This window comes from Macrotis lagotis, chromosome 1 (assembly GCF_037893015.1).
Source record: "Macrotis lagotis isolate mMagLag1 chromosome 1, bilby.v1.9.chrom.fasta, whole genome shotgun sequence".
NCBI lineage: Eukaryota > Metazoa > Chordata > Mammalia > Peramelemorphia > Peramelidae > Macrotis > Macrotis lagotis.
The window spans coordinates 429,300,996-429,326,985 of NC_133658.1; the positions used below are offsets into that span (position 1 = coordinate 429,300,996).

The following is a 25,990-nucleotide window of genomic DNA, read 5'->3' on the forward strand; positions in this document are numbered from 1 at the left end:
CAGGTAGGACAAATATACAAATAATAAAAATACAAGGTAATGCATGATAAAAGTTCACTGGAACCGTGCAAAAAAAAAGCCATAGTCCACACCCTCTGTCAAATGTAAAGGGTGAAAAGGCCTTGTCATTCTAGCTATTGACAGCATTGTTTCAAATAGATTCTGTGTTTGTGTTTGAGTTAGCTAACCAATAGAAGTATAATAAGTCACCAGCTAACTTGCATTTTGTTAGTAGCTATACAATTTTTGTAGTTAGTTTACTTTTCATGTGCATAAAAGTAAAATTCTGTCTTGCTCTACATTTAGACCAGATGACTCACTTTTAAATGGTGTTTAACAACAAATATGAATTTTTTTCTCCCACAGGAAGTTTTTTGTGGCTGTGCCAGAGTACCAAGGATCTGTTTTGTGTGAGTGACCAGAATCCACAATTCCGTCCTTCTACAGTTCAGCTTCCACCTGATACTGAAATGATAGCATATTCTGCCTGCCAAGATGCCATATGGGGCTTAGATAGTTTTGGACAAGTGTTTATCAGAACATTGTCTAAAAGCTGTCCAACAGGAATGCATTGGATGAGGCTGGACCTTTCTCAGCTAGGTATGACTATTGAGTTATCTTTTTTTAAAATTATGATTTAGATCATCTACTATGCTGAAAACACATCTGATACAGAGGAAAGAATGCTTATCTTGGAATCAGGAGATCTAGTTTTAAATTTGGCTCTAAAACTTCCTAGCAAAGTAACCCCAAGTTATTTCATGTTCTTTATTTTTTTTTAATTTTGTCATATTTGTGCCAAACTGCTTCGTTGGGTTGTTTGGGGGGAAAGCACTTTATAAAACCTTAAAATATTAAACAAATGCATTTATTATTATTATTCTAATTCTCCTAGACATATCACATTTACAAGAATTTATTAAATGCTTTCTGCCAAATACTGTGTAAAAATAGTAAAAATATAAAGGAAAGCAAAAAACACAGTTCCTGTCCTCAGAGAATATATAGACATGTACATAATTAGGCACCATACCAGGCATATAGAGATTGAATGATTAGTAATTCCAGAAGGGACAACATATGTAGCTCGAGAAACCAGGAAGAGCCTCTCTCAGAAGGCAGAATTGTAACTGAAGCCAGAGAAACTAAGAGTTAGAAGTGAGGAAGGAGAGCTTTCTAGGTATGAGGGATGGCCTGGGTAAAGGCTCAGAGGTGGGAGATGATAGAGTATCATAAGTTAGGAGCTGCAAGGAGGTCAGTATGGTTGAATCATAGATAGCATGGAGGTCAGGAAAAGATAGGAAGGTGAGAAAGATGGAAGGGGCCAGGTTGTAGAGGAAAGGATTTAATATGTGATCCTGGGGATCATAAAAAACCACTAGAGTTTATTGATTAGAGAAGGATATCTTGGTTAGACCTGCACTGTAAGATAATCATTTGGACAGCCAAGTGAAGGAATAGATTGGAGTGGGCAGAGACATGAAGCAGACAGGACAAAGGAGGCTATTGCAATAATCCAAATGTGAGAGGTTATAAGGACCTGTAGTGGAAAGTGGGCAAATGAAGTGGAGAGAAAGAAAGTATGAGAGATGCTGTGAAGGTAGAAATAACAACATTTAACAACAAATTGGATAAGGGGATGAGTGCAAGTAAGGAATTGAGGAAGGCACAGGTTGTGCCCCCAGGAGTAATAGAGAAGATGGGAAGAAGAAAGGACTTAAGGGGAGAAAGAGTTCAGTTTTGTAGTTTGAGATGTTTAAGGGGCATTCATTCTGAGATGTACAGAAAAGAATATACAGAACTCAAGCTCAGAAATGAGACTAGAATTTGTAATTTAGATTAGAAAATCTTCTGTATAAAGAAAAATCTTTTGAGAACTGATGAAATCTCTAAATGAGATATTATACAACAAAAAGAATAAAGCATTCCAGACTGAGCATTGGGAGGCACTCACGGTTAGGTATAATAGTTGAAGAACAGCAGAGACTAAGAAGAAAAGGTCAAATGGACTGACTTATTTAGCCTTATAGTCTCAATGTAAAGACTGACTAAAAATGACATTATTGAGTTGCTTTACTTTGGGAAATTTCTCCTGAAAGTTTCTAAATACCTTAATAGTAAATATTTATTAGTGCTCTATATGTATCTCTGTCTACCTCTTTTAACCATCATGACCCTTCATGTACTTGAAGACCCTTGATTCTTCTCTTCTCCAATCTCAATACCTCCATTTCCTCCAAGCAATCTTTATGTCATCTTGATTTCACTTCTTTAGATACTTTCTTTTTTTTTTAATATAAATATTTTCTTTGTTTTCCAATTATATACAATAGTAGTTTCTACCTATCATTTTTTGGGGTAAGGTTTTGAACTTTATCCTTTTTCCCCCTATCTCATCCCTTCCCTCCCCACAGAAGACAGTCTGATAATCTTTACATTGTTTGCATGCTACACAGTGATCAAGACTGAATGTGTTGAGAGAAAAATCATACCCTTGAGGAAAAATTAAAATATCAGAAAGAAAAATTATGTAGTACATGAGACAACATTTTTTTTAAATTGAAAGTAATGGTCTTTGGACTTTGTTTAAACTCCACAGTTCTTTCTCTGGATACAGATGGTAATCTCCAACACAGAGCCCCTAAAATTGTCCCTGATTACTGCACTGGTGAAATGAGCAAGTCCATTAAGGTTGATTATCACCCCCATGTTGGTGTTACAGTGTACAGTGTTCTCCTGGTTCTGCATATCTCTTTCCAGACTTCCCTGAATTCCCATCCCTCCTGGTTTCTAATAGAACAATAGTGTTCCATCACATACATATATACCACTGTTTATTAAGACATTCCCCAATTGATGGACATTCACTCAATTTCAGTTCTTTGCCACCACAAACAGGGCTACTATTAATATTTTTGTTTTTACCATTTTTCATGATCTCTTCAGGGTATCGACTCAGTAGTTGTATTGCTGGATTGAAGGGTATTCAAATTTTTATTGCCCTTTGGGCATAAGTCCAAATTGTTCTCCAGAAAAGTTGGATGAGCTCCACCAACAATGTATTAGTCTCCCAGATTTCCTACATCCCTTCCAACAATGATCATTGTCCTTTAGTCTTAATGGTCAGTTTAGATGCTTTCTAGATTACAAATGGCCTTCCTAAACTGTTGCCTAGAACAATACAGAATAATTGTGTGGTCTGATGGAAGGGAAAATAACTGGTGAAGATTTTTAAACATAATATATTAAAATTGTGCATGCATTAGGAAGTTAAAGTCCAGACTATTTAGTGTAGCCTTTTAATATACTATTATCTGTCTTTCCAAATTTATTTCCTATTACTCTTCTACATATACCTTATACTTCAGTCAAAATGAACTTACTGATTAACAAAAGTGCCCACGATTTTCCTGCCTTACTGCTTTTTGTTCATGCTACATACCCCTATTTAGAATGCCTTTCCTCACTTCCTTCTTGACAACATTGCCTTTTAAATGATACTCATTCTTCAAGACCTAGTGCCAGCTTCTGTAAAGTCTTTCCAGTTCCTACCAGCAAGATATCATTGTCTTTGTATTAACATAGTTTACAACCTTGGTTATCCTTGATTCTTCAATCTTAGCTAAGTCTTCCCATCTCTAGCTACATAACATCTCTCTTGTCCATCCCCTTCTCTCCACACAAATAGGCACCAGCTTCTTGCCTGGACTAGTGCAATAGTCTCTTAATTGGTCTCCCTATCTCAAGTCTCTCTTTTCTTCATATACCTGCTAAAGGGATATTCCTAAAGCACAGATCTGACCATGTCATTCTCCTCTCAGAAAGTTCCAAAACTCCTTATTGCCCCCATAATCATTTAATTGGCAAAGCTTGTCATTATTATTTCTATGACATCTCTGCAATCATCTCATTTTTCTCACTCAGACGGCTTCCACTCTAGGCCCTTATTACTCATTTAGATAATTTCAAATATGCTTCATCTCTCCCTACTCTGAACTATCCACACTGCTGTTAAAGTAATTTTCCTAAAGTTCAAGTAAGACTCTTGCCACTTGCATCATCAGAAAAACTCTAGTGGCTTTCCATTGCCTCTAGGATCAAATGTAAACCTCTGTGTTTAATTCTGTTTTTTTCTTTAATTATTAACTTGGCAAAAAGCAACAAACATGAACTTCCCACACACAAAAAACAAATAAAAAGGATTGTATGTGAAACTGGGAATCTGTATTTATATGCAGTTGTTTTTATAACTCTATAACAAATACAACATTGTAATTTTAAATTGTCCTGCTTGTCTATATCTCCCTCAGAACTTCCGTCTGTTCTTTTCTGTGCATTTTAAAATGTTTCATTAATGTTCATTTTTCTTGTCACTATTCCTTGCTCTCTCTGTAACTCTCACCTCTCCCCCAAAATAAAAGTCCTTTCCAGTAATAATAATCAGTCACCAAGAATCATCAAAATAAATACACACATTACCCATGTCTGAAAATAGATATTTTATTCTGTAGAGTTAGTCCATCACCTCCAACTTAAGAGGTGGTAAGCATGATTCAGAATCAATCTTTTGAACTGGTCATTGCATTGTTAAGAGTACTTAAGTTTTTCAGAGTTGTTTTCCTTTATTACAATGTTGTTATTATATACATTGTTTTTCTGGTTCTCTTACTTTATTCTGTATCAGTTCATACAAATCTTCCCAGGTTTTTCCTGGATCTCTTGCTTTGTTCATTTCACTTTCTTTAAAAAAATTTTTTTATTCTGAATTTGACAATCATTAATAGTCATGAACATTCCTTTTTTTTCTGGGCTGACAATAATAAAAGTAAGTGCTACTCTCAAAGGTCAAAGACCCTTCACTGAACCAACTCAACACTTATATGCCCTTGGAGGAGGGTGTTCCTGAGAGTGGCAGTCAATTCTGATTGCTTAACAATTAATGAGAAGACTGTATATTATAATAAGAGGTAAACTTATTCTAATGAAGTACTGTGGGACATGATTCTGATCATTTAGTCTTGAGCATAGACTTCTTTTAACCAGACAATTTCTCCCTAAAAGGGATTCTATCTCTGCTCATTCCTGGATGAGTGGAACACTATAGGCCAGAATTCACCTTAAATTAAATTCTTTATAAGTTCTGTAGTTGGGTAGGACAACTCCCACCCAGGATTGAAGGGCATGTACCCCACGGATTTGAGCAATCTCATCCATCAAGTGCTGACTTGGCCTGGTAGAGAATCTAGGAAGGGAAAGATCCTGGATCTCTCCAATATTAATTAGCTATTTAGAATTAGCTATTTAGAAATAATTTCTCTCATAAGACAATTGAAAAAATATATTTGAGTTGATAATTATTCACCAAATAGAAAAATGATGGTGTGGATTTGGCTAATATCACATGTGCATGAGATAACTGTTGCAAATAAAATTGTCCTGACTACAGTGTAAGAGACTGAGGGCAGAGCTCTGAGCCAGTGATATTTTATTAAAGGGTCTATGGTCCTCTCTAATGATGTGAACCCCAGATCTTCCTCATGATCTGAGATATGCCTCCTTCTTCTGGGACTTTGTTTTTATAGGCTTTGATACACAAATATCAAAATCATATCAGGTTGATTGATATAAATTAGATTTTTAGTGGGGATTCTCACTCATTAAATCAACTTCCTTATTCCCCCCCCCTTCGATCCACAGAAAAACTTCAAAATGATAAAAATAAAAAGGGAAAATGGGCATAACCTATACGGATTAGGTTTCCTTTGATAATATATTAACTCATAAAAAATCTAACAATACTTTCTCACTGACCAAGTAACTGAACACTTCAGTAAACAAAATACAGAAAAAATAAGATTTTTTATGAAATGATAAACACATCATAAAACTTGTTTTTAAAATATAAATCATTAACAAGGTGGCAGCAACACTGCCTCTCTTGTCTATGTCCCTTTCCGAACTTCCTTTTGTTCTTTTTAATGTATTTTTTAAATGCTTCACTGAAACTTTTCATCTTTATTCATTTATAAATGGTATTCATTTATACCATCTTTATTTCTTCTTCATTACCTGTCACTGCACATCACTTTCCTCTATACTACTGTCTCACCAAATTAAAATTCTATCCTCTGTAATAAATAATTATAGTCAACCAAAACAAATTTGTGTTAATATGGTAGTTTCTACAAATGTATGTCTAATTCTCTTCCTTTAGTCAAGTTCTCCATCAAGTGGTGGGAGGCATGTTTGACCATTGGTCACTGAAGAGAATTCTTAAGTCTTTCAAAACTATTCTTTGTTCAACCTTTTAGCTCTTCTGGGTCACATTGCCAACAAAAACTTGTCAAGGACCATGTTAGTTAAGGGTTAAGCTGGTCTGAAATGTTGCTCAATGTGCTCACCTGTTCCTTCATTTTCCAGTTATACCATATGGGTTATGTGAAGGTTGAATGTGACCCTTGGTCATTGGTTGGACACAACTGCTTTATAGTGTTATCATATAAATTCTTCTCCTCATTTTGCTCATTTCAATATCAATTCATGCTTTTGCATCAATTCATACAAGTTTCCCTAGTTTTCTCTATTTATTTATTAGGGCTCAAAAATGATAGTGTATGGGGTGGCTAGGTGGTGCAGTGGATGGAGCATTGACCCTGGAGTCAGGAGTACCTGAGTTCAAATCTGACCTCAGACACTTAATAATTACCTAGCTGTGTGGCCTTGGGCAAGCCACTTAACCCCATTTGCCTTGCAAAAACCTAAAAAAAAAAGAAAAGAAAAGAAAAAAATGAATCCATACATTCATTTACCACAATTGTTAAGTCCTTACCCACTTGATGGGCACCTATTTTGTATTTTGTTTTTTCAAAGAGTGCTGCTATAAATATTTTTATATGTATAGGATTTTTCATCTCTTTGGGATACATGCCTAGTGAGGATAGAGTTGTATGCACAATTTATTAATTTTTGTGCTATTCCAGAACGCTTAATTCATAGCTCCACCAGCAGTGCTGTAGGGGGTGCCTGTCTTTCTATAGTCCCTTCCAAGGATTGTCATTTCATTTTATTTTTTTTTGTCTTTGTTACTGCTCCTCATACATGCTCCATCTCCCTATCTTTGCATTGACTGTCCCCCTTTGTCTGGAGTGTACTTTCTCTTTACCTATATGTTTTAGAATCAAGATTTCCTTCAAGATTCACCTTCCATATCAAGCCTTTCCTGATTGCCAAACTATTTGTACCTTCCCTCAAAAAAATTGCCTTGTAAATACTTTGTGTGTGTGTGTGTGTGTGTGTGTGTGTGTGTGTTTGTACGTATTTTCTCTCTAATACAATCTGAGCTCCTTGAAAGTAGGAACTGTCTCATTTTTAGCTTTATCTAGACCTTAAGTACTAAGTGCCTAACACAAGGGATACACTTAATAAACGTTTGACTGATCAATTTAGAGGAAAGGTTATGATCAGGAAAGTTTTTACAGAGGAGATAGCTTTGGAGTTGAGCTTTTTATGGAATTGGTAGAGATTGAACAATCAATATAGAACACATGAGCAAAAACACGTAGATAAATATAGGCATGAAATATGACACATTCCAGGGACATAGAGTAAGAACTTGTCTGGAGCTAAGAAATTTACTAGGGAGAATTTTTTTTTTGAATGCCATTTTACTTTTTTTTTAATTAGATGCAAAAATAGCTTTCAAGTTCATCTTTTTGTAAGCTTTTGAGTTCCACATTTTTCTACCAGCCTCTTGTCCCTCCCCCAGCAGTGAACAATCTGATATAGGTTGTACATGTACAGTCATGTTTATCATATTTCCATAGTTGTCATGTTGTGAATCAAAACTAAAGAAAAAATGAAAAAATCAGAATAAACCATAAAACAAATTTTAAAAAGTGAAAATAATATGCTTTGGCCTACATTCAGACTCCATAGTTTTTTCCTCTGGATATGAATGGTATTTTCCATCATAAGTCTTTTAGAATTATCCATTATCACTGAACTGCTGAGAGGAGCACAGTCCATCATAGTTGATCATTACACAGTGTTACTATTTATATGTACAGTGTTCTGGTTCTGCTCACTTCACTAAGCATTAGATCATGCAAATCTTTCCAGTCTTTTCTGAAGTCTACCCATTCATGATTTTATATGGAACAATAGTACTCCATGACATTCATACACCATAGGTTGTTCAGCCATTCCCTAATTGATGGACATCCCCTCAATTTCCTATTCTTTGTCACTACTAAAAGAGTGGGTACATGGGGGTCTTTTTCCCTTTTTATGATCTCTTTGGGATACAGACTTAGAAGTGGTATTGCTGAATCAAAAGATATGCACACTTTTAATTGCCCTTTGGACATAGTTCCAAATTGCTCTCCAGAAAGTTTGGATAAATTTACAACTCCACTGACAATGCAGTTGGTGTCCCAGTTTTCCAACATCACCTCCAACATTGATCATTTTTCTTTTTTGTCACATTGGCTAATTTGATAGGCATGAAGTGGCACCTCAGAGTTACTTTAATTTGTATTTCTCTAATTAATAATTTAGAGCATTTTTTTCTTCATCTGAAAACTGCCTGTTCATATTCCTTGACCATTTATCAATTAAGGAATAACTTGTATTCTAATAAATTTGTCTCAGTTCTCTATATATTTGAGAAATTAACCCTTTATCACAAGCATTAACTATGAAAATTGTTTTCTAGCTTTCTATGTTTCTTCTAATCTTGGTTGCATTGGTTTTATTAATGCAAAACATTTTTAATTTAATGTAATCAAAATTATCTATTTTTCATTTCATAATGTACTCTATCTCTTGTTTGGTCATGAACTCCTCTAGTAGGCAGTAATTTGAGAAGAAGCTATAAAAAGAAGAGGGTGCCATATTACAGAGTATCTGGAATGCTAGGCAGAGGAGTTTGAACTTCAACTCAAAGGCAGTAGAGTGCCACTGAAAGTGACATGTATGTATGTATGTATGTAAGAGCTATATGTAATAATTTGGTAATAGAAGGACAAACTTGAGTATGAAGAAGAAAAGAGCTATTATAAATTAGGTTGTACTGAGGACCTGAATAAGAATGGGAGCAATGGGAATAGATTTTAAAAAAAAGTTTAAATAAGTTTTATGAATGTCTTCTTTTTAAATGTCATTTTTAAATATTAGTTTCTTAAAAATAATTAAAAACTAAATATTTTTCATCCCTCTCCCCTCTCCCATCTCCTATTAATTCCCTCCCTCTGAACAAATCAATTGAACATTGAAATGTGTCTGATAATATATAGGATATTCTGCAATTATATTCCCTTTTCTTCCTCCCTTCCCTGATAGAATGCAAGTGATTGCTCATCTTTTTGGGGGTTCAAAATTGGTTGTAATAATTACTTAACATTCAGCTTCCTTTTAGTATTCTTTTTATTTTCATTATTGTTGTTTATTGTTCTGCTTTTTTACTTTTCACTTTGCATCATTTCATAGAAGTTTTTCTGTTTCTCTAATTACTCATGTTTATTGTTTTCTTTTGATGCAATTTATATTCTAGTACTTTTTTGCACAAATTATTTGGCCAGATAAATATCAGATCTTCATTCGTCAAATAATTTTGACTTATATTATTGAACTGTTAGAAATCAAAACAGTTACATAAATTTTTCAGAAATGAATGATAAAAGGAAAAAAACTATTAGATACAAATAGAATAGAATATAGAATAGTAGCACAATGGTGGAAGCAGAAAAATCACAGTTACTCACATTTCTGTTACACTTTTATGCATTTTTTTTCAGTTGATCCTCACATTGACCCTATGGTGTAGGAGGAGCAGGATTGTTAATCTCCATTTTATAGAGGAGAAATCAGCCTCAGAATGGTTTGTGACTTTCTAACAGGATTACAAGACTAATAGGTATCAGAACCTATTATCCAATGAAGACATTGTCTTGGCCTTATAAAAATCATGATTAAGTAAGGAAAAAAGAGAATTGTATGGAAATATAAGTAGCTAAAATGCAAAGCATAATGAGATGAGTCATTGAAAAAGTACAGTGTAGTATGGGAATTCAAAGAAGAGAAAGGTCAGTTAGTTTCAGCTTTTATCAAACTTCACCTCACCTTACAAAGAATTCTTTTGACAGTCCACTGGAGGTCACTCCTGAGCTTCTTTTATCATTCTGTAAGAAGCAAGTAGCAAACTGATCCAAATCTGGTTCTCTTTCTACCATTGTTGTTTTTAGGATACCTTTTATTTATTTTTTTTAAAGTTCCTGTGTCACTAATTTTTTCTACCATTCAGAGCAGGAAAATAGGTCTTTTGGTTTGCTTTTTGTTGGGACCAGATGTTCCCCAATCTTTTCCTCCATGTTCTTGGCACTGCTCCCTTATTGGCCATTGCCAGCCTAAAACAAGGAGGCTAAGGTCTTTGTGGCAAGAGAATAATCATGTGAGAAGTTGTGCCAGCCTCAGCTCAGTAGAGAATTGAAGTGCCCACCCCATAGTTCCTCTCCACCCCTTATCTCATCCTAGTTCACACAAGAAACAGCTTTACTTGACACTAAATCAGCTGCCTTATCTCTGGAGCCTAGTATCCCTCTTGATAATCAGAGTAAATGGGGAAATTTCTGTAGAAGGGAAGTCTACTTCTTTGGAGTACTATTATGTTTATATTCTTAAGTACAGTAAGCCTTTAATATAATCCTCTAATAAGTAGTATTAATGCATCATCTTGGTTTTACTGATGATTTAGATTTTTTATGCAGACTTTTTCAGTAAATCAGTCTTCATTTCAACAAAACTTTCCTGATCATTTGCTATTTTTCTAGCATTATACAAAGAGCAATGGGAAAAGCACAACAATACCTGTCGTCAAGGAGTCCATAATCTGATTGAGTACATCACTCATACCTTTGAAACAAGATAACTCATTTTGTGCTGGAATAGGTGCTACAGGCACTGTGGTAAGGGGCCAGGGATGCAAGAAGTCCTTCAGTCTGTAATCAACCCCATGGTAATCTCAACACAATGATACATTCTTCTGTAGCAGCACTATCTAGCTTAATATGTATATCAAAATCATTACAGTTTATCAAAAGGCTATTGTTATAATTCTTTCTGTAATCATCATCATCATTATCATACCTTACAATAATGTAGCACTTTATAAAATTTTTTTGTTCAGGACAGTCTCATGAGGTGTAGGTAGTATGATCAGTATTATCCCTACCATACAGATGAAGACACTGATACCTATAGAGATAAAGGCCTTGCCCATAGTGACATGACAAATAATTGAGTCAGTATTTGAGCAAAAATCTTATGGCTCCAGTCTCATTGTTCTTTTTAGTATATCAGAGACTTTATTATTACAGATAAAAACTTTTGTTAAAGAAAGTTTTCATATCATAGTCATTTCCAAATATACTCTTCCCCTCTCTTCTTCCATCATAAAACCATCCCTTACAATAAACAAATACCGATTAAAACCAAATTACACATCACTTAATTCTGATGACATAATTCATCTTTGCACCTCCTTTAGCCCTCAAGAAGTGGGAAGCATTTCATTAATTTCTCTGCCATCTGGAAACAATATTGATTCGTTGCATTTAATCTGAGTTCAAGCTGTGTTTAATGTTATTTTCACTTATGTATTTAGTTATTGAGCACTTTGTTCTCTTGGTTCTTCATTCTTCATTCTGCATCAGTTCATACAGAGCTCATATTTCTTAGTAATAATTTATGTAGTTTTAAAAATCATTGTGATTGCTAATAGATTTGTTATAATGGGAAAAAACTGAACTTGGTAGGAGGAAACCAGGATTAAACTCTTTATTAACGCATAATAGATGTATAACCCTAGGCAAATCTTTCTACCTAACAAAGTCTTAATTTTCTTATGTGTAAAATTGAGATAGCAAAACTTGAACTCCACTTAGTTCACCTGGTTGTTGTACTGTAGTCTTTAAACTTTTAAGCATAAACTTTAAAGCATGACCTTGTTATTATGAACTTGAACTTGCAGAAAACCAAGAAACCAATAAATGGTAAATTCTAATAAATTCTTGCTAATAATACAAGCATATATTTTTAGGACAGCATAGGAAAGTTAGTTGATCTGGGTTAAAGATTGCTTTGTTTACCGTTCATGTGTTCCTGGGCAAATTTCTTAATGTCTCTGAGTCTCTTTCTTCATGTGTAAAATAGAGACAACAATCAAATGAAGTAATGTATATAATGTTACTTGTATGTATAAAACACTAATTAATATGAATTATTATATGAGAAACTGAAATTTTATCTTAAGTCAAAATGAAAGAGGTGAGTTTTATTTTGCTTTGGGGAAAATGTTTTAAAAGCAAAACTCCACATAAACTTGTGATTTAATAGCAATTGTTCAATTGAGTTGACAAAAATTATTGTCTGAACATGTCGTTTTCTTCTCTCTTAGATATTCTCTCTGAACTATCAGTATTAGGCTCTGTGAAATTTTTGATTTGGTAACTTTGGTAACAAATAGAATTAGTTACATGATCTTTTTAACTTAAGATAAAATAGAAACATTCCTTTACCATTGTTTCTCTTTTATTATTGCACTATTTGGAAGGACATTTTCTTTCAAAGTATTCCTGCTTTGAAAATGCAAAATTAAAAAACACATTCTCCTCTGGGTGTAAATAATATCAAGCAATGATATGCAATTCTGTATTTGATTGCACTGAAGCATGTTAAGGTCAAATCACTTTGAACAGCTGGGACATCGTGACCTAGGATCATGTATATTAAGCACACTGTGATGCACAATTAAAAGAGGTCTTAAATTCTATAATCATTTTAGCTAAATGTCAAAGAAGGAACATAATTTTGACATTTGGATTTTCTCTTCCTACTCCCAAAAATAATGTAGTTTTCAAAAAAGTTATAAAGATTGAGAAAGTCATAGTGGTTCCCTTTTTTACTATTACTACATATTAGCATTACTAATAATAGCTTTGTTTCATGGGTTGCTATGGCCAAATAATTAATTACCTGGTAATGAGCCTCTTTCATGTAGGTTTGTCTCTGAAAAACAGACATAGTCTGTTGCCAGGCCCATATTCTAAGCTTTTCAAGTATGGCACAGTCTGCTACAGCTTGTACTAAACTGACATTGCCTTTGAAAACCCAGGGTCACTTCCATTTGGTATGAGGCATTAGAGTAGGATTTTATGGAATAAAGGTACATGTTATTCAAAAAGCAAAGAAAAGACATAATCTAAATAAATGGCTATGACATGTGATCAACAATGAAATTTATAAGAGAAGCAACAGAAGAGGATATCATCAAAAGGGATGTAGAACTAGAAGAGGAGGTGGACCTGATCATGCAATTAGAATGAGGGCTAACTAATAGAACTGTCTGGGTGCTGCATTGCTCTCTTTGTAATGACAAGAGATACAAGAAAGCTCCTGGCATGTTGTATGCCTCCCCTGTGGGAGATTTACAGAAAGCCATAGACAAAAGTCACACAGGATGAGAAGGCTAAAACTAATATCATGATCTGCACCATGGTAGGGAATACATATCGGATCTGAGATCCATCAAAATCTCATTAATAATTTCCTCTGTGACTGACAGCATGGAGGACCAGACATTTTCTTCAGTTTTCACGACTTTCCAAATTAAGAATTGTTCACTAGAGGTAAATTAATTGTAACTGTGTCCGTGGGCAAAGAAAACAAGACTCTTAATAATGAATTAACAGCAGAAAATGCTAATTCCTAAAACCTAATGTTCTCACTGAGTACTCATTCTCCCACCAGCCCTTATACTCTGGCAAGATAGGATCCATAAATTTGTGCTCTAAGATCCACTCAGCATTTCCCTTGCAGTTGCTATAGCAGTCTCTGCCAACACAGTCTCCTCTCTGCCCAGCCCAATCCTCATTTCACCATTCTGTTGTAATAGGCAGTACTTAACTCTCCCTCAAAGGCTTTCCCTAAGATGTAAAAATATAGAAAAGTGGAAGGTTACTCTGACTGGGGCAGCAGTATGCCATACTTCAGCATTACTTAGCCTTAGAACTAAAGAACAGAGGGGCAAGATATCAGCATGTGTTTGGGACTCCTCTATACCCGAAGAAAAAGGAATTAGCATGCTGCTGGAACCAGTTCTTTCACCTCAAAAGTTATTTGGCTAGGATTCTGAAGCCTGTGGAAAATTAATCCCTCAGCATAAGAAAAGACTGAAACAACTTCAAGATCTCACTTTTGGGGGGAATCCACCACCAAAGAGGAAAGATTCAGAAAGCAAATGGAAAATTAAAAAAAAAAAGACAGAAATTGCCAAAGACTTCAGAATGAAAACTCAATTGAAAACCTTGAACACAATTACAGATAAATCAACAGGAAAAATATTAAGAACATAAGGAAAGATGGGTCTATGTGACACCTGATGAATCCAAATATCTCAGAATAAATGTTGTAAGACAGGAAAATGAATCAACACTTGATGAGGCAGAGGAACTGGTGCTTTCCCAGGAGAGCAAGGAACCACACACAGTTGGATGTTCTTGAAAGTTTCAAAAGAGAAATAATAATTATGAAAGAATTTATGTCTTTCACAACAAAATTAGTATGGAGAATAAAAAAAAATTGAATCTAGAGTGGCAAGCCTTCCCAAAGAATCAAGAGAGATCATATGATAAAGGAAAAAAAAATACTGAACACATGATCTCTGCACAAACAGAAAGAACAGTTTTATCTTGCAATTAGAACGTTTAGAAAAAATTTAAGCATCATAGTAGAAAAAATTTAAGCATCATAACAGGAAAAAAACTGAAAATTATGATGTAAAAAATAGTACAAGAAAACTGACTAAAATGTGAACAAAGACAATCAGGTGCCATTCAAAAGAATCCGTAGATTGCCTATGGAAAAACAAATAAAGAAACCAGTGCTACATACTCCAAAATGTAGTGGTTAAATTAACAGTTTCAATGACATATAACAATTTTGCAAGTAACCAGGAGCAAGACCTTCAGATATAAAGGAAGAGAATTCTGTACCCACTGGAAACTGCAGAAAGGAATAAAATAATGTGTTCTAAAGAGCATAGGCCCTTAATAGCTTCCTCCACTATAATCTTCAAGTGCTTCATCTTGGTGCCAAGGTAACTGAATTTTCAAAAGATATGAAAGTGGAATGCAAATCCGAACAGATATGTCACTTTCTCAGCTGCTTGGTGAACCAGTTTAATTCAGCATTATACTCTACATTCAAGTACTTTGCCCCACTTATTACCAATAATTTCTTGCCAAACTTCCAACTGTAATTCCTCCCACCATCTGTTTCTATCTTTTCTTTTATTCACATGCTGCTGAATGAAACTAAAGAAAATCATAAAATCATGCTGACTATATCCAGTACAAATTTATATTGCATAATTTCAGCTGAGCCCTCACTGCAATAGGACAGCTTTTGAAATATCCCTCATTATATCATTCACCACAAGGGGTTTCCAAACCTTTTCATCCCTCTTCAAACCTCCCATGACATCCCCTTCTGAAAAATGTGCCTAATACTTCATTGAAAAAATTGAGAATATTCTCCAACAATTCTTCTTCCCTCCTCTGCATCTCACATCATTCAGCTGTCTTCTTCCATTATTTATGCTTTGTACATAGTAAATGCATAATAAATGCTTTTTTAAATTTTTTCTTTGATCTTCTTCATCCTTGTCTCACATGAAGAGGTTGCCCTCTCCTTACCAACAGAAACCCTTGATCCCAGTCCATTCCATCTTGTCCAGAAGATTGGCCCCTTTGTCATTTACATTCTCTCACTAAACCTTCAATATGTCTAGACAGAGATGCTAGGAAGTTCCTCTTCTTCCTCTCCTTTTACTTTCTTCTAAACCCTTTGAAGTCTGTCTTACAATCTCATCATTCAGCTTAAATACCTCTCTATAAAGTTTCCAATGATTTCTTAATTGCCAAATCTAATGACTTGTTCTCATTTCATATCCTTCTTGACTTTTCTGCTGCCTTTGACACTATTAGTTACCCTTTTCTCCTTGATATCCATGTTGGGAGAGTTCTCCACTCTAAATTTTTGTGGTGCTACTCTGTCCTGGTTCTCCTAACTATAACCATTCTTCTCAGTCTTCTTTATCAATGGTGTAGCCACTAATAGTAGTTATTCTACAGGACTCTGTCTTGGATCATCTATTCTTTTCCCTTTATATTTGCTTGTTTAATATATTAATCAGGTTCCTTGGATTCATTAGTAAATGATTCTTAGATTTACTTATCAAATCCTAACATCTCTCTTTTTTTTTTTTTTTTTGGCAAGGCAGTGGGGTGAAGTGGCTTGCCCAAGTCCACACAGCTAGGTCATTATTAAGTGTGTGAGGCCAGATTTGAACTCAGGTACTCCTGACTCCAGGGCCGGTGCTCTATCCACTGCACCACCTAGCTGCCCCCTAACATCTCTTTCTTGACATTGAGACTCAAATATGCAACTACCTACTGGATATCAAAAACTGGGCGTTCCATAAACAAAACATGTTTAGGACAGATCTTTTTATCTTTTCCTCTAACTTTTCTCCTTTTCCAAATTTCCCTGCAACTGTTGAGGGTACCACCATGCTCCCAATTATCTAGGTTCACAACCTAGTTCTTTGACACCTGACTCTCTACCCCACCCCCATTATCTAGCTTCTTGCCAAGTTCTTTTGTTTCTACACTAGGACTCTCTCTTATATATGTCTCCCCCCCCCCCCCCCATCCTTTGACATAGCTGTCATCCTGTTGCAGATTCTTAGCACTTCCTGCCTAAATTATTGCAATAGCTTTCTGGTTGGTTTCTCTGCCTCAAGTCTCTTCCCATTCTAGTTCATACCCTACTTAGCTGGCAAAGACCTAAATCACAGATCTAACCAGGGTTTGAAGACCTTCATAGTTTGATCCCTTCTCACCTTTTTTAGTCTTCTTACATTTTACTTGACTCTACATAATCTGTGATCCAGTAAAAACTGAACTTTTGACTATTCCTCACACATGACATTTCATCATCTCCCATCCCTGATCTTTTACTCTGACTGTTCCCCATGCCTAGAATAGTCTCCTTTCTTGAGACTGCTTCTTTCATATCTCATTTAATGTTCTTCCTTCTGCCAGAGGCCTTTGTTGGTCCCCCCTCAATATTAGTGCCCCCTGAGGTTGCCTCCAATTTACTTAGTTTTATCTTATTTGCACATGGTTGTTTGTATATTGTCTTCCCCATTAGGATGTGAACTTGAAGAAAGGAACTATTTTTGCATTTCTGTGCCTGCTATAATAGGGGTCTGGAATCTGGAAGACCAAATTCAAATCCAGCCTCAGATACTAGCTATGCGACTCAGGGCAAGTCATTTAACCTCTTTTTGTCTTAATCCACAGGAGAAAGAAGTGGCAAACCAAGAATAATACTGGTATGCCATGGTCTATGAGGTCATGAAGAGTCAGACACAACTAAACACCAAGAAGTATTTTTTGAATCTGTTTTTTTTAAAATGGAACTTTTTAATATATTCATTATAGTACTAATTTATAAATAGCACTTAAATTTTCTCACTGTTCTCTAGAGCAAAGAGAAAGGGAATGTTAAACTGTACATAAGGATCCTTGTGAGCCACATGTTAAACTTGGAAAACTACAAATTAAAATTATCTGTGTCCTATTGTATTTTTATTTATTTTGTTAAATATTTCTCAATTACATTTGAATATGGTTCCGTCTACACTTTGACAGCATGTTTGATGTCTACTGTAAAGTATAACGTTTAATCCTTTGGGAAAAGTGACAGTTGTGGGGTAGCTAGGTGGCATAGTGGATGGAGCACTGGCCCTGGAATCAGGAGGTGCTGAGTTTAAATCTGGCCTGAGACACCTGACATTAACCAGCTGTATGAACTGGGCAAGTCACTTAACCTTGATGCCTTACCTTCCCCCCCCCCCATGACCATTGTACATGTTTATTTCTCATTGCAAATAAATATGGATTATAGTAAACATGGCAATGTTTAGCAAACTCTTAATTTGTTGATTAACATTTATTAAGCACCTACCATGCCAGACACTATGCTAAGCATTGGGAATAGAAAAGGAACAAAAGAAGCTCTTCAATAAGCATACCATTTAATGGAGGAAACAACATGCATATATATATACATACATACATATATATATATAAATACATACATACATACATACATACATACAAACAAGTTATATATAGAATAAATAGGAAATAATTAACAAAGGGAGGAGACTGGAATTAAAAGAGATTTGGGAAGGTTTCCTGTAGAAGTTGGAATTTCACTTAGTACTTAAAGGAAACCAGAGGAGATCAGTAGTCAAAGTAGAGGAGAAAGTATTTTCCTGTCATGAGGAACAGCTAGAGAAAATGAGTGGAGCTGGGAATTAGAGTGTCTTATTCATGGAATAGCCAGAAGGTCAATGTCATTCAACAAAGACCATGTGGCAGGGAGTAAGATGTCAGAAGATTGGATTAGGTAGGATGAGGATAAACTAGGTAATGAAAGATTTTGAATGCCAAACAGAGCATTTTGTATTTGATTCTGGAGGTATTAGGGAGCCACGACTGTGTGTGATTGTGTGTGTGTGTGTGTGTGTGTGTGTGTGTGTGTGTGTGTGTACACATCTATACTATAGGAATATCATTTTAGCTCCTGAATAGAGAATGAATTGATTATAGTGGGAAAGGATTTGAGACAGGCAAACCCACTAGCAGACTAGTTTAATAATCAGGCTTAAGGTGATGAGAGTATGAGAGTCTATACCAAAGTGGTGGCAGTATCAGAGAAGAGTAGGGGACCTATTGAAGATAGACAGTAAAGGTGACATTGACAGGCCTTGGTAATAGCTTGGATATATTGGGGGGGAGCAGTATTTGGTGAGAAATAGTAAGTAGTCAAGGATGACTTATAGGTTTCAAGCCTGAAATATAGGAAGTATTGTTAATTGCTTTCTACAGTACTACAATACTACAGTTATAGGGAAAGTAGGAGAAGGGGTAAATTAGAGGAAAAGATAAAAATTTATTTTAGAAATATTAAATTTTAGGGTATCCACTGGTCATCTAGTTTAGGATGTCCGAAGGCATTTGCAGATGCAAGATTGGAGGTCAGCTGAGAATTTGAGATAAGATAAATAGTTTTGAGTATCAGCATCAAGATAGTGATGAAATCCATGAAGATTTTTCATTCTTGAAGAAGACCATGACATCAGGAAGGTGATGCCATGACAAGCATGTGAATTGAATTTGAGTGAGGGTATGCTGTGCTCAGTCACCAGCCTCACTTTGTCCTCCAGAGCCATCTGGGGTCCAGTGGCCAGATATCAGTCAGGAGACCCTGGACGTAAGGCAATCAGGATTAAGTGACTTGTCCAAGGTTACACGGCTAGTAAGTGTCTGAGGCTGACTGGGTGGTGCAGTGGAGGAGCATTGGCCTTGAAGTTAGGAAGACATGGGAGTTCGAATTTGACCTCAGGACACCTCCCTGATGTCATGGTCCTCTTCGAAAATGAAGGACAAACATCTTTTAAATCCATTGATTGCCAAATGAGATAGTATAGAGGGAAAAGAGAAGAATACAACAGAATCTGAGAGACAGCTATGGTTACAAGATGTGATTTGCATGAGGATCCAGCCAAGCAGACAAATAAATGATCAGATAATGTAGAGTGATAACTAGGAAAGAGTGGTGTCTTGAAAACTTAAAGAGTAGATTATCAAGGAAAGTATGAACAGAAGGATCAGTATGATCACAAGGAAAGTGTCAGAAGTTGCAGGGAGATGAAGGCAAATGAGGTAAGAGAAAAAAAGTTACTGAATTTGGCATCTAAGAGATCAGGGAATTATAAGGTAAGGAGCAAGATTTAAAGGTGCTGAGAAGAGAAAAAGTGGAGGTACCATTATAGATGACCTTTTTAAGAAGTTTACCTACACAGAGCAGAAAACATAGAAAGTAGTAGTTAATGGGAATGGAAAAACCAAATGAGGGTTTTTTCCAGGATGGGGAGGCATGCGCATATTTGTAGGCAGCAGAAAATGAATCTTGTAAGACAGGCAGAGATTGGATTCAATAAAAAAAGGGGGAATGACAGTGATGGCAGTCTATTGGAGGAGATGGAATGGATTGGGATCACTTGAACAAGTAGAGAAATTAAACCTTAGGAAGTAGTAAGTTGACTTTATCATGTGTGATGGGTAAAGGAGGAGGTAATGGCAGAAGACATCAGAGTGATAGGATATAAGAAGGGGAGAGAAAAGAAAGCTCATGGTTCATAGCTTCAATTTTTTAAAAGAAATGGGAGGAAAGATTCTCAGCTGAGAAGGTGAGAGGAGGGATGAAAAAGTTTGGAAGAGGGCGGCTAGGTGGTACAGTGGCTAGAGCACCTGCCCTGGAGTCAGAAAGACCTGAGTTCAAATCAGACCCTAAACACTTAATAATTGCTTAGCTGTGTGACCTTTGGCAAGTTACTTAACTCTGTTGCCTTGCAAAAATCAAAAAGAAAAAAGAAAAAGTTTGGAAGAGCTACTTCCAAAAAGTGGCACTTTGAAAAGTGAGTTGATATTGGGGGCATAATAGAATTGCCTAGCAGCAGTGAGGGCAGGGTTGAGATTATATGAGATAAATTTATAGTAACCCCAGAGAGAATGGTTGCATGATTTTCTCTGTCTTCAGCATCACACAGTAAAGGAGCAAAGATGGTGGGTATTGGGAGTAAAGCAAGGTTGAACTTAACTAGTTATTGACAGCATAAGGGATCCAGGAGAAGAGGACAATGTAGAATTGAATTGGTTTACCAGGGACTCAAGAAGTGGGTAGTACAGGGAAGATGGCCTGGGTGAAAACTGAAAGGTCAAGGGGTTAAAGGTCATAGTGTGGACACAGAGTAAGATTTTATAAAGGAAGGCAGAGGGAGAGACAAAAAGCCAATAGGTTGTCAGAGATGGGATTTCACATTTCTGGGTGATAGCAAGACCAAGAGTATGTTTTTTTGTGAAACTCAATTGGGGTGGAGTAGCTCATGGGAAGTTAAAATGTTTGGAGGAGGGTCAATATGTATGTTGATGTCCCCTAAGGCAGGAATTGAGGATAAGAGAAAAACTATGTACTAGTGGTTTATTATCCCACTGGTCTTCAAGAACCTGCAGTGGGTGGATCAAAACCTGTTTCAGTTTTCTTTCTTCCCTTGGTTCTAGCATTGTGCTTTGCAAAAAATATAAACTTAAATGTTTGATAAATAGTTGAACCTGATTTCTGAGTTGAGATCCAAAAAGTTAAGTGACCAGAAATCACTAGCAAATATATGCAAAACTATTATGAACATCACTTTGCAAACAAAGCTTTAGACTCTCTGTATCTTGTATTTACCTAGTTATTTACCTGTGATTCTCTTTAGAAAGTGTACCACTTGAATCAAGGGTTGAATTTTCTTTCCATGCCTTTCTCTGCATCTTTACTTCTTAGCACAATGTCTAGCATAAAAAGCACTTAAATGACTGAAACAGACCATTATAACTCTAATTGTATATAGTCAGAATGGTCACTGGATTCCCAACCAGAGAAACTGGTTTCAAATTCCTTCTCTCCTAATTTAATATCTTATGTGTGACCTTGACCAAGTCAATGCCCCTCTCTGGATCTCAGTTTCCTCTGTTAAGTAGTCAGGAGCATGAACTAGATAAATTTTCATATATCTCCTACTGTTAAATCCTAAAACTTAAGAAGTGAAGTAATGACTTGAATCTAGGTCTTTTGACTCCCAGTTCAAAACCATCTTGCCTTTAGACATGATTTAAATCCTTTGTACTGCTTTTAATTGAGAACAGGATGGTTTTGAATTAATTTTTGAAATACTGAATCATTTCCTATTTAAATGTCATCTTAAAACTAAATGGATATAAATACTACAATGTGTCAATCACTCATTACTGGTACATGTTTACTTTGTAGAAATGTTAACCTTCAAATGCTCATCTGTATATACTTTGGTAAACATTTTGTATTTGCTGGTAACTCTGGATTGCTTCTTGCATACTCCTATGTATTTTTAGTCTGTGACATACGTATTCTGTTAGTATGACCAGCTGCCTAATGTAGTTCAGATTATGATAGTTTTAAGAGAAGGCACTGAGCTGTAGGACAGAGAACACAGGATTTGAATTCAGAGCACTAGAATTTATATTAATCCCTGTTGAATTTTCAATCAACTAACATTTATTAAACACACATGACTATATGCCAGACACTGCTAAGTCTGGGGATACAAAGAAGGGGGCGGGGAAGCTCACAGTCTAATAAGGAAGACCACGTGTAGCAACTATGTATAGATAAGCTGTATACACGATTGAATTGGAAATAACCAAACAGTGGTAAGGCACTAGAAATTAGAGGAAATCTGAAGAAGTTTCTTGCAGAAAATGGGATTTTAGCTGAAACTTGAAGAAAGTGAAGGAAGCCATGAGGCAGGGTTAAAGAAAGAAAGCATTCCAGGAATGAGGGATAGCCAGTAAAGATGCTTAAGATTCAGGATATGGAATGTCTTTTTCTGAGAACAAGGAGGTCAGAGTATCCAAAAGGGAATAAGGTATGAGGAGACTGAAGAAGTAGGAAGGGACCCAGATATGAAAGACTTTAAGATCATCTATCAGATTGACTGAAGATGGGGAAGACGTTGAGGCAGAAAAATCAACCAGAAGTCACTATGAGAGTGGTTTCTGGCAGTGTCAGAGGAGAGAAGGGAACATATATAAGAGATGTTACAAAGATAAACTCCACAAGATCTGGTAAGAGATTGGATATGAAGAGAGAGAGACTGAGGAGTCAAAGATGACACCTCAGTTTAAAGCTTGTGTGACAAGAAGGTAGGCTTGACTATCTTAGGGAAATTACAAGTAGCAAAGTATGTTGGGAGGGGTAGTGAGAGATGAGTTGAATTTTGGACATGTATCATACAGTTTTTTCTGAGGGATAGGGGGAGGGAAGTGAAATTGGGCGGGGGGGAATTGTAAAATTAAAAAAACAATTAAAGAAAGAAAAAAACTTAAGAGGGTGCCGCCTACAATTAGGTATAGCCTGGCCAAATTATAGCATATGAATATGATGGAATCCTATTGAGCTGCAATAAATGTTTGAAAGGGATTTAGTTCAGTATTAACTAATGTAAAGTAAAATGAATAGGTAGAACAATATATAAAATAACATCAGTATAAAAGCATAACTTTTGCAGATTTAAGAACTCTAAAGACTATAGTGACCAAACATTATCTAATGAAATTAGCTTCTGTTTTTATGATTTATTCTTTGCCTCAACAATTCTTTAGGATGAATTTAGTTATTCTCTAATTAATACTTAATTCTTTTCCTCAGCAGCCTTTTGTAGTGTTTTAGTATTATAATTTTTATGTTATTATGGTCAGTAAAAGGTATGTTAAATATTTCTGACTACAGCATTTCCTGTTACTGTAGATAAGTCATTAGACCTTTCTTTTACTTCAGTTGCTTCATCTGTAAATGAACATTTAAAAAAATAGTCTATAAGATGATGGACTTAAAGAATTGTGTCAACTGTAAATGCTGTATGAAATGTGACCTATTGTTATGTTATGATTAAATTATTTTCACTTTTTTAGTTTCAACTAAAAGTTAAAACTATTAGGAAAGCTTTTGATTGACTAAGTAATACTTGAACAAATTTTGGTTTCTGAATGCAGTATGCCATAAAAAAAAAAATCTATTTTAGCCAGTTCTACTGCCAGCTATTTGTAAAGGGAATAGAGTCACATCTGCCTCACTTCTCTCTATTTGCCTGCAAATGAGGAGCTATGCCTGCTTGCATTTAGGTCATGTAGATAAGTACAAACTCCTAGAGACCTACTCCTAAGAGTAAGTTATTTTTTTGTCGTGGGGATTTGAGTGCCATATTTTAGGCAAAACATTTAGGTACTGCTCTAGAATCTTTTGTTCTACTGACCTTCCACTATTCCCAACTTCTGAAACTTCAAACCTAGGTAATGTTTTCTATTCCATTTCTCTTGTCTCAGGACTTCTGAGCTTCACTAGAGAAATCAATAAATTGATTTGGCCAGATTCTGACTTGGAATCTTTGAATTCAGAGAATTTAAAACCCATGTAGTCCTGCTCCCAAACTAGACAGATGAAGTCCACAGACATATTTTATCTGGTATCAGTGCATATGTGTATACTTTTGTATACTACCACTTGAATGTATCTGTCCAAATGGATAAAATCAAAGACAGAACTTGCTCAAGAAGCTAGGACTGAAAACTTGGTTTCTTCATTCCTAGGCTAGTTCTGTATTTATTGATGTGCTAAGTTTGATCTCCCTTTGGACTTAAGTGGTGATCTAGTAGTACTTTCCTCCCTTCCCTGAAGTTCTTAACTGTCTGTGAATGTGCTGCTAAATAGTGTGACTTAATGAAGATATATGGTGATTGTTATTGTTTCAATTTCCCTAGAACTCTAATTCTTACAGTACTTTTCCTCACTTAGAAGTAAGTTCATTTAGACTCTGTGAAGTAGAAAATATAAATAATCCATTTTAAATATGAGGAAGAGAAGTTTACTCAGGGAGGTTAAGTGCAAGGTCACACCCAGTCAGAGCCAGAGTTCAGATCTGAGTTGAAGTCTTCTGATTCCAAAACCAGGGTTTTTTTTATCCTGCCATGTTTGTACTCTTGCTGTATGTTTCCCTATCTCTTATACCCATCAGCTGGTCTTATGTTTACAGCAATAAAACAATACCATAGTATGGCTAGAGTTGAAGGTTGTTGACTTTTCCTTCTTTTGAAGAATAAAAGTTCACATCAGAAGCTAAACAATGTTTATTTTAAAAAGAGTAATAGGGGAGGCTAAGTGGCACAGTGGATAGAGTACCGGCCCTGGAGTCAGGGGTACCTGAGTTCAAATCCGGCCTCAGACACTTAATTACCTAGCTGTGTGGCCTTGGGCAAGCCACTTAACCCTGTTTGCCTTGCAAAAACCTAAAAAAAATAAATAATAAAATAATAAGAGTCATTATTATATATTTGAATTTTTAATACTCCTTACTTTCTGTAGGTGCTGTAAAATTAATCAGTTTGTCATGTGGAAACCAGCATATCTGGGCCTGTGATTCCAGGGGTGGAGTTTATTTCCGAGTAGGAACCCAGCCTCTAAATCCCAGTTTGATGCTTCCAGCATGGATCACAATTGAGCCACCTGCACAGGTAAACACATTTTTAAAGTAGGTAAGAAACTTATAATAATGTAAATGTAAACAAATGTACTTTCAGAGAAGTACTCTGTTCTAAATATCAACATGCTGATTTCTCACATTTTGAAAAACTCTATAACACCAAGTGATTTCCTTTTGAAAAGCCCTGTGAAGAAAGTTTTTTATGCATTATTACTCTCATTTTACAAATGAAGAAACCAAGGCTCAGATTAATTGACATGCTCAAGGTCACAGTTAATAAATCTAAGAGCTGAGATGTAAATTTTCTCATTTCAAGTCTTGTGTCCTTTCCACTATACCATATGAATTATAGTAATAGTTTGTAGTTTGTAGTTTCTATTTTTGTATCACTTTTATAGCACAAAATACCCCACAGGCATTATCACATTTTATAATCAAAATAAAGCCACCTTATGAGTTGGAAGAGACAGAAAGTATCCTTCCCATTTTACAGAAGAGGAGCCTGAAGCCCTAAGTGTTGAGATTATTTGTCTGATAAGTAGTAGACCTGAAATTTGACCCCAGGACTCCTGCCTCCTAGAACATGGACTTTCCACTATATCACACTGTACTTCTAAAACTTACACTAGGGATATGAAATAGGTTTGCAGCATAGTGAAATTTCCATAACTGAGAATAATTTGGAATTTGTAGTGATGAAAGAATTTCAGTCCTTGAAAGGAATTTAAAAGTAATCTCATG

The 25,990-nt window shown here is 35.6% G+C and overlaps 1 protein-coding gene across 5 annotated transcripts in view; it reads left to right on the top strand.

The window, feature by feature from the left end:
• Positions 1 to 25,990, top strand: part of TECPR2 (tectonin beta-propeller repeat containing 2) — a 149,817-nt gene that overhangs the window by 86,264 nt on the left and 37,563 nt on the right. For 4 of the 5 annotated variants that reach the window (XM_074213143.1, XM_074213140.1, XM_074213142.1 and 1 more), the window contains 2 exons: positions 367 to 600; positions 25,132 to 25,280. In XM_074213143.1, coding sequence (XP_074069244.1) covers positions 367 to 600; positions 25,132 to 25,280 — 383 coding nt within the window. Of the gene's footprint in view, positions 1 to 366; positions 601 to 17,420; positions 23,009 to 25,131; positions 25,281 to 25,990 lie in introns of those variants that run through there. The other variant, XM_074213144.1, reaches the window with a different exon arrangement.